We start from the raw sequence: 10,395 nt of genomic DNA on the forward strand, positions 1-10,395 counted from the left end.
ACCCAACAGGTATGCCCAATGTTAATGTCACGTTCACTAAAGTATTTCATTTAGGTCAGTGATTGCTAGTGTAGATTACAGCATGTAAAGAACATACACATAGCTGAAAATAAAATATTAGTTACTTTAAGCTTCATTCACGTTGTTATGATTGTGCCACATATTCTTTTTGTCTTTCTCACACACACCAGAGGTTGGCAGATCTGGTCATTGTCTGTTATTTATTTGTTTACATTTATTATATTAATGACTATATATTGGGTTTATTCATTTTTATTGTATTGCAGAGAGTAGGGTCATCATTTGTAGATCACACCATATTATGTACATTAGGCATTACTTTAGGCCTAGTAATCAATGAATAATTAACATAATTATACTCTTCTACTACTATTTTTTTTGCAGTAAATCGCAGTGGTACTTTGGACAGCTTCGTACAGAGGGCTCCATCATGTTCAACTGTGCAAGCTGCTGAGTTCACAGACGGCATTCTGAACATGATCGTCATAGACGTGCCCACTGTCTATGGTGAAGGATGAAGGATTCCAGAAGATGATCTCCATTTTTAATCCAATCCAAATGCACTCATTTCTGTCTTTAAGAAGCAGCTACCACTGCAGTTATGTTAAGTCTGCCAATAAAAATGTTTATCTAAGAGGAATTTAATTGGTTGTTCATTTAACTGATTTCTTTTATTTGTATTACTATTAAATTAAGTTAAAGTAATTTAATGAAATTTAAAAAATTGTATCCGATTACTCGATTAATCACCAGAATAATTGATAGAATACTCAACTATTGAAATAATCGTTAGCGGCATCCCTAACTGAAAACTCACTCCGTCTGTTTTTCAGCCGTCTCTGAGGTTAGACATCTTGTGTCTGTCCCTGAGGGCAAACTCTTCAGTCAGTTTGGATCCCAACGTTGTTAATCTGTTCATGGAGTTTTCTTTCCTCGGTCTTCAAACGGTGGAGACTCCACTCTCTCTGCCCAAACCTGCCCCCGACTGCAGAGCACACTACAACTACAGCAAGGGTAACTACACAACTACAGCAAGGGTAACTACACAATTACAGCAAGGGTAACTACACAACTACAGCAAGGGTAACTACACAACTACAGCAAGGGTAACTACACAACTACAGCAAGGGTAACTACACAACTACACAATTACAGCAAGGGTAACTACACAATTACAGCAAGGGTAACTACACAACTACAGCAAGGGTAACTACACAACTACAGCAAGGGTAACTACACAATTACAGCAAGGGTAACTACACAACTACAGCAAGGGTAACTACACAACTACAGCAAGGGTAACTACACAACTACAGCAGCAAGGGTAACTACACAATTACAGCAAGGGTAACTACACAATTACAGCAAGGGTAACTACACAATTACAGCAAGGGTAACTACACAACTACAGCAAGGGTAACTACACAACTACAGCAAGGGTAACTACACAATTACAGCAAGGGTAACTACACAATTACAGCAAGGGTAACTACACAACTACAGCAAGGGTAACTACACAACTACAGCAAGGGTAACTACACAACTACAGCAAGGGTAACTACACAATTACAGCAAGGGTAACTACACAATTACAGCAAGGGTAACTACACAATTACAGCAAGGGTAACTACACAACTACAGCAAGGGTAACTACACAACTACAGCAAGGGTAACTACACAATTACAGCAAGGGTAACTACACAATTACAGCAAGGGTAACTACACAACTACAGCAAGGGTAACTACACAACTACAGCAAGGGTAACTACACAATTACAGCAAGGGTAACTACACAATTACAGCAAGGGTAACTACACAATTACAGCAAGGGTAATTGTCACGACACGATCTGTTCTGGAAACTCGATCAGTTCTGCACGTATGCAAAACACGTCTACGTCTTGTCGACCTATTTTACGGAAGTTACTGATCATGCACACTGTCACCATGGTGACAGTCAACAGTCACTATGCAATTCGTATGGAAACCCAAATGCGTCTGAATCTGCTCAGTAGCCTTAAATTCATCAAAAGACAACATTATTGTGGATTTGGATTTTCCATTACATGAGTTTGGCTACATTAAGTTTGGTTTAAAATCAAGGATAAAAGTACAGATTTTTTTGTAAAACTCTATTTTAATTTTGGCAATATTTTTTTGTTTTTATTAATTTAGTTTTTGTATATTTTCATAAATGAAAATATTTGAAAAAAATCTAGATGTTCTGTTAGCCTGCAGATATGTATTTAAGTGAAAAATTAACGTTCAGTGAAATGAGTGATTGAAATTGTGGGGATGAAGACCGATTTTCACTAAATAGAAGCGATGCAAGTTTTTGAAAGTGGGAGATTTGTGCAACCGATTGGGTCTGATTTTGTCTGAAAGCTGCATCACAAAAATGATCAATAAAGAAAAAGGGAGGAAAATAATAGAGGAGAAAAAAATGATCAACCTGGATCCATTGCTACAGAACCTAATATGTACTTTTAATTTTGTTTGTTTTCTAACTTTTAATTATGTATTTATATATTATGTATAAACATTTTTATTATTATTATATTGTTATTATTTTAGTATCTAAATATTTAAAGTATTACTTCATACCTGCTGGTACACGGACGGTTGGTTCTTTTCCTGGTTTTTTTTTTTTTTTTTTTACATTAAACAACATACTACAAAAACAGTTACATATATACATATATACTACAATTCCACAATATCATACATACGTCTTATGTAGTTTTACATTCAAAATCATGGTATGTGACGTCGCAGAATCTTCATTGTTTAAATGTGAAGGAAGTGAACTGCTCCACTCACATGCTCAGAACGGATTGTGTTTTCAGTATGGATCGTGTAGTGACAGTAACTATACGAGTACAGCCAAACTACAGCAAGGGTAACTACACAACGTAGTGTAGCAGCACTGGCTATAGAATCACAGCAGTAATCATCAGACAAGTTGTGAATGAATGAAAGTACATCCACTAATTGTTACCTCTACAAGGACATGTTTTACTATGAATTACTGTATATCCTCTGTCTGCATCTGTCCATTCACAGCCATTCTTGTTGACACTGAAGAAAACTCTGCACAGCGAGCTCTGCTGAGAAAAGCTCTGCTGGGAAATGACCCCACCTCCAGCAGGTGAGAGTCACATGACCAACACGTGATAAACTTAAAGTTATTAATGTGAATAAACAGGGTTATGTTCATGTGGTGAGTGATGGTGATCATATTGATGATGGGGATACGATGATGGTGATGACGATGAGGCTGATGATGATGATAATGTGATTAAACAGGGTTGTCTTTACGGTGGTCAGTGAACCTCCTCCTGATGAGCAGCAGGACAGAGATTGTGAAGAGGTGGGCGTGGCCTTTATCGAACTCTCTGAGCTTCTGGAAAAACACGAGAACCTGATGGAAGCCAATCTGAAAGGTAGGACTTCAGCAAACTAAATTGTGACAAGATGGAGGTGATAGTCTTTGGTAACAGGGAAAAGAGGACTGCTGTCAGCAAGTATCTTGAGTCTTGATCATCAAAAGCTAAAGACCAAGTCCCAAACTTTGGTGGTTTCATTGACCAAAATCTGACATTCAGTAGTCAGATTAAATCAGTAGAAGCTGCTCCATGATTTTATTTCCAGCAGACTGGACTATTGTAATGGTCTTCTAACAGAATACCCCCAAAAAGCATCAAACAGCTACAGCTGGTTTAGAACGTTGCAGTTTCTGTCTTAACGTCTTGAGCCCCACCGGACGCGCTGGCGGAGATAGCTCCAACTTTTGTGACTCTGACGGGTCTAAATGTTGTTAAGATTTATCCAATCAGCGCATAGCGCTCGTGCATAAAATGGCCGGTCACTCTTCCAGTTCTGATTGGCCAGGGCTGAAGCCCTGTCCCATAGTGTATTTTTACAGGTTTTGAGCTTTGCAATGCTGTGTCAAGCATTTTGATTGGCCATAGCATTGCTGAATTAAACCCATGCGTAAGGACATCAAAGAGTGGAACGAGAAATAGCATTACGCATGGCACAGCAGAAAATTTGTATATTTTAAGCCAAATTGCAACACGTAGTGGTCAAAGATCAGACTAACAATGACTGGAATCAATTTGACTGACATAATACAGTTACCACAGTGGGCTTCCGGCTCAACTTTTTTGTAACAAAACATATGTATCTTTGGCCTAATGTGTATTATTTTCACCAAACTTGCTGCAATTTATGTCCATACATTAGTTCAATTATTTTTGCATTTTTTTGTCTTCCCTAAAGGCTCAAACATACTCGGGCGGACCCCGTGCACAAGACTGTCCATTTTCCTCAGAGCTTACATACTTGGGTGCACCGCCGCGTAGTAGTTTTCTCTAAAATCCTACATGTCCCATGATTCTTAGCGCTTCTCTGTAGTCCTTGTACTTCTGGGGCACGTTTTAAAGGTGTTGCTACTGTCGTAGCTTGTCTGCTAGTCTCTCATTTAAGCTCGTGTTCATCTCTCCTGCCCTGTTTCACCAGACAGGTGAAATACAGGTTGGTGTTACATTTAATGCGGGTCAATACCTGCCATGCAGTGTTTGTGTGACGCTAACGACGCAGAGAAATCTTTGGGGTCGTAAAATCTAAGCTTTGCATTTAATTGCCCTGGCAAACTCCTCGCGGACTCCGTTTTGTGGGTGTCCGCCCGACTATGTTTGAGTCTTATAGAGAATTGGCTTTATATTTGAAAAAAATTCTCAGATTTTTAAAGAAAAATTTGAGTTTCGATTCTATTATTTTTCAATGCACTTAAAAATGACTGCAGACATCAGATATATTGTCAAAAGTGCAACTTTATTGCTGAGCTTGTCCTCAAGAGTTAAAATGCATAGAGCAATCCCAAAATAAAAAGTAAATGAGGCTCTGTCATTCAACAATTTCAAGCTTTAACCCCGATTTAAGCAAAAGTGCAACAGCAACTTCACAGTAGCTTTAATTTTCTGATTAAGAAATCAGATAACATAACATAATTTATAACATAACATTACAATTAAAAAAATAAACTCTTCCTTTCGTATCATGTGAATGAAAAATTAAACATGCCTGTGGCACATATATAGCCTATTCAAAGGGTAAACAAAGATAGGGCTGGCTCACATCGCGCTACGGTAACCCCACAAAGATGGAACGCAAAAAAAAATCAGAAAAAACTGTGTTGGGGGAAAAACAAAACAAAAAAATGTAAAAGAAAATATTGTTTTTTTTTTTTTTTTTACTCTAATTTTAAAAATAAAAATAGTTTTAACTACAAATTTGATAAATCGATTTTTTGCCCAGCCCTAGGTGGACTACATATTTCTGTATTTAAAACATGATTTATTGTCACTCAGTATCATATTTTCAATTTGAACAAAAAATTGCCATGTAGGTCATGTAGAAGCGTAGAAAAACATAAAAGTCTGGACCAAACCAATTCACAGATTCATAAATCAGTGAGATGTTAGTTAAGTATGAACCCAGCAGGTCTCTCAGATCTATGGACACAGGTCAGATAGTGGAGCCCAGAGCTCACAGTAAACATGGTGATGCTGTGTTTAGTTGTTATGCTGCAAATACATGAAACAAAATGCCAGCAGAGCTGAAGTCAGCATCTAATGTGAGAGAGAGGGAGATTTTTTTTTGTCATATTATTGTTGTTTTAATGTTCTTACTCATTTTCAAACTGTTGAATGTCTTCTGTTCTTCTGTTGCACTTTTTGATCATGTAAAGCTCATTGAATTTCCTTGTGTATGAAAAAACACAAATACATTTGCCTTGCCTTATCTTCATCATCATTGTCTTCCTCCGCCATGTCCTGTGTGTCTCAGTGCTGTCGGTGGTGGATCGCTCTGAAGTGATCGGGTTTCTGACGGTGTCTTTTGAAGGACTTCACACTCTGCGCTCCATCATGGATGATTATGAAGATGATGTGAATGATAAAGATAAGTGCTTTTCCTCCTCGTCTCGTCCAAAGACTTGAGGCCGACAAAGCGAGTTGCTCACCTGTTCTTCAGGACCTGTTTATTTATAATAAAGATGTTTTAAAGTTGTATACAGGTGTTTGTGTGTGTGACTCTGTAGGAGTGTAACTGAGTCTGACTCTGTGTCTTTGTGTGTGAGGCGACAAAGTACTGTTGAACAGTTGGAGTTCTATAACACATCAAACTGCTGCTGCGAGAGCTGGTGAACGTTTGAACTAAAGAATGTGTGTGTGTCTCTTCCATATATGTTAGAAAAATAAAACCATAAACATGTAGATGTAGACAGTATGAACATTTTACACACGTTGCATGTATGTGTAGAATGCATATACTCACACAGATCGATATATAGGTGCATATTTACGTGGCCATACCGCCTGTGCCACTGCCCTATGTCGGAAGCAAAGCAGGGATGGGAGACCGCTAGGAATTCCAGGTGCCACAGATGCGTTAGGCAAGACACCTTCCCACATCGCCTAGTATGGATGTAGTGTGTGTGAGTGTTGGTGATTGGAGGAGCAGATGGTGCACTATGGCAGCCTCGCTTCTGTCAGTCTGCCCCAGGGTGGCTGTGGCTACAATAGTAGCTTACCACCACTAAGTGTGGAGTGAAATAATAATGTAAAGTGCCCTGTTGAGTTACTAATATCAATCAATCAATCAATCAATCTTTATTTGTATAGCGCCAAATCATAACCAATGGTATCTCATTAAGGCACTATATAAATCCAATGCATTATTATTATTATATCCAACCTTTCTGAAACTGTGAGCTACTTCATAAGTTCTGTATAATCCGAAGGGCGACCAGTTAGAAAAGCACTTCTTAAATACTACATTTTCAGTTTTACTTTAATTAGAGCGTAAGATAATAAGGAAGACTAGCAGTAACTTAAAAAGGTAGGAAAAAACGAAAAATGTAGACATAATTTTATCTAAAAAAAAATGATTTTATTTTGCAGCAATTATGATACAAAAACTTTGACTACAATAAGAAATCAGGCAAATATTTAGCAAATCAACTTAAACACAACAAAGAAAATTATTTTATTGCAGCAATTTCTGATAATTCAGGTCAAACTTTAAACTTACCTCAGGACATTAACAAGATTTTTCATGATTATTATCAAAACCTATACTCATCAAACTTAAACCCTGACCCTGAAGATATTAAAACATTCCTCAATAACTTAAACCTACCACAGCTCACCATAGATCAGAAAATCACCTTAGACTCACCATTAACCTTACAAGAACTACAAAATGCTTTGGATAGCATGTCAACAGGCAAAGCACCAGGTCCAGATGGGTTTCCTGCTGAATTCCTAAAACATTTCTGGTCAATGCTGGCTCCGCTTTTTTTCAGAGTAGTAACAGATTCAAAATAAAGGTCATGTAGGAGGCCACATGAATACAGAGAACATTAACTTATTACTTAAACCAGACAAAAATCCCATGCTACCCTCAAGCTACCGTCCCATCTCACCTATTAACAAAGACTTAAAAATTATTTCCAAAGCACTCACTTAGAGAAAGTAGTAAAGTCAATTACCGTATTTTTTCAGACTATAAGGCGCACCAGATTATAAGACGCACTATCACTGAACGGACCTGACTGGGTCTATTTTAATACATAAGGCGCACCGGATTATAAGGCGCACCGGTTTGTTATTATTGATATTATTCTTATTAAGACGCATTAAGCGAAATGAAATAGTCAGATAAGTCAAACTTTATTCAACTCATTAACAATAATTCTCAACATTGTTCAGGTTTAACACAAAATACAGAACAATACACTCACTTTTTCAGTTCAGTATGTTGAAGCACAGTAGTTAATTTCATACATAAGGCGCACCGGATTATAAGGCGCACTGTCAATTTTTGAGAAAATTAAAGGATTTTAAGTGCGCCTTATAGTCCGAAAAATACGGTATATACCAAAACCAGACAGGATTTATTAGAAATAGACACTCCACAGACAATGTGAGAAGACTGTTTAATTTGATCAACATGGCACAGAACTCTAAAAAGAAAACAATGATCTTGTCAGAAAAAAGCATTCGATCGAGTCAACTGGTCAACCCTTCTTGCTGTCCTTGGTAAATTTGGCTTTGGACAATCATTCATACAATGGATCTCCACCCTGTACACTAAACCTAAGGCCTCAGTAACCACAAACAAAATAACATCCCAAAGCTTCACACTGCAGAAGGGAACGAGACAAGGCTGCCCACTCTCACCTTTACTCTTTGTAATATTTGTTGAACCTCTCGCAGCAGCTGTACGTCAGAATTCTGTTATTAAAGGAATCCACTCATCCATCTCAGAGCACAAAATTAATCTTTATGCGGATGATATTTTACTCTATTTGGAAGAACCCCAATCCTCATTAGAATAAGTATTTAAACTAATAAACAGCTTCTCTAAATTATCAGACTATTCCATTAACCATTCAAAATCATCAATCCTTCCATTAACAAAAAAATCATAGAACCCGGCAAGCCAAAACCCACAATTCCCCTCCCCCACAAATACAATTACATATCTAGGTTTAAGTATATCACCAAACTAAAATTAATCAATTAAACTAAACCTGGATCCGCTGTTGGATAAAGTCGCAGAAGATCTGAGGAGATGGAACAATCTCCCCATCTCACTCCTTGGCAGAATAGCCTCAGTTAAAATTAAAATCTTACCTAAAATAAACTAATAATCTGTTCTCTATCATCCCACTGAAACCACCAACACAATGGTTCAAAAGATTAGATTCTGCAATTACAAAATTCTATGCTTGGAATAAAAAACCCCAAATAAGCCTTTCAACCCTTCAAAAAAATTAAAGCGAGGGTGGTTTAGAAGCCCCTAATTTCAAGCTGCTGCTCCCGGAGCTGCTTCTGTTCTGGGTCTTTCTGGCCTGTGGTCCGGTCCCTGCTGGCTCTGGGTCCGCCGGCTGCATGTTCGGCAAGGCTCTGGCCTTCTGCTGGGTGTATGCCTTGGCTCCCCTGCTGGTGTCTTGGGCGGGGGCTCTCTGGGCACTCCCCTCAGGGGGTTGGGTGCGGTGGCGGGATGTGCTGGGTGTTCTGCTCCTTGGGGCTTTCTCGGGTGTGTATGTGGGGGGCGATGGCTGCTTCTCGGCCTGGGAGCTCGGCGACTACTGGGGGGTTGCTTGGCCGTGGGGGGCTGGCCTGGGGCTCCTTGGCCACCACTCTTTTTGCTGGCCTGGCTGCATCTGCGGGCCCGGGGCGGCTCCTAGGTTTGCAGTAGCGGTTTTTGCACATACACTGGTCTACAATGCACTGGCATGGCTTGGGATGTGGGATTAATCTTGGACTGGGCTTAACCTTAGACATGTTGATCCCAAATACCTGCTTTAGGTATTACCACTCACTCCTTCCCTCTGTCCACAGCCACCACCATTATACCTATGCTTCACACTTGTCACCAGACTGGCTTGATTACACAACATAATAAGCACAATATGTTCTACTACAACTTCACATCTCACTTTAATATAATCAATTATTCCTAACCCTTTCTATTTCCTGCCTTGAGTCTCTCCTCCCTGCTCCCTTCCACTTCCCCCACCACCCCCTCACCTAGGTGTAACACTGCTCTCCCTTTTTACATCCTCCCTATAATAAAATGTTTCTTACCCTTCCTTAGGGAGGGCTGGTGATGGTCACAATTAAGCAATAAAATAAATTAATTAATCCCAAAACATCACTTCTCTAGAGGAAATCTGCATGGAGGAATGGGCCAAAATACCAGCAACAGTGTGTGAAAAACTTGTGAAGAAAACATTTGACCTCTGTCATTGCCAACAAAGAGTACATTACAAAGTATTGAGATGAACTTTTGTTATTCAACAAATACATACTTTCCACCATAATTTACAAATAAATTCATTAAAAATCCTACAATGTGATTTTCTCATTTTGTCTCTCATAGTTGAGGTATACTTATGATGAAAATTACAGGCCTCTCATCTTTTTAAGTGAAAGACCGTGCACAATTGGTGGCTGACTAAATTTTACCCCACTGTATGCCCTTAATACTTGGTTGGGCCTTCTTTGGTATTAATTACTGCATCAATGCAGCATTGCATGAAGGGAATCAACCTGTGGCACTGTTCAGGTGTAGTGCAAGCCCAGGTTTCTTTGATAGCAGCCTTCCTATTATCTCCATTGTTGGCTCTGGTGTGTCTCATCTTCCTCTTGACAATACCCGATGGATTCTTTATGGGGTTCTGGTCAGGCCAGTGTGCTACCCAATCGATCACAGCAACATCATCGTTACCTTTGGCAGTGTGGGCAGGTGCCAAGTTTTTATGTAAAATGAAATTAGCATCTTCATAAAGCTAGTCAGTCGA

At 39.0% G+C, this 10,395-nt stretch overlaps 1 protein-coding gene across 9 annotated transcripts in view; it reads left to right on the forward strand.

The window, feature by feature from the left end:
* The window catches only part of LOC114465112 (protein fantom-like), an 80,425-nt gene extending 74,333 nt beyond the window's left edge, over positions 1 to 6,092 (forward strand). For 6 of the 9 annotated variants that reach the window (XM_028449904.1, XM_028449905.1, XM_028449902.1 and 3 more), the window contains 4 exons: positions 855 to 1,035; positions 3,084 to 3,168; positions 3,327 to 3,463; positions 5,871 to 6,092. In XM_028449904.1, coding sequence (XP_028305705.1) covers positions 855 to 1,035; positions 3,084 to 3,168; positions 3,327 to 3,463; positions 5,871 to 6,022 — 555 coding nt within the window. In that variant the 3' untranslated portion in view covers positions 6,023 to 6,092. Of the gene's footprint in view, positions 1 to 405; positions 1,059 to 3,083; positions 3,169 to 3,326; positions 3,464 to 5,870 lie in introns of those variants that run through there. The other 3 variants (XM_028449906.1, XR_003674280.1, XM_028449908.1) reach the window with 3 other exon arrangements.
* The last annotated feature ends 4,303 nt before the right edge of the window (positions 6,093 to 10,395 follow it).

Source organism: Gouania willdenowi, chromosome 6 (assembly GCF_900634775.1).
Source record: "Gouania willdenowi chromosome 6, fGouWil2.1, whole genome shotgun sequence".
Lineage (NCBI taxonomy): Eukaryota > Metazoa > Chordata > Actinopteri > Blenniiformes > Gobiesocidae > Gouania > Gouania willdenowi.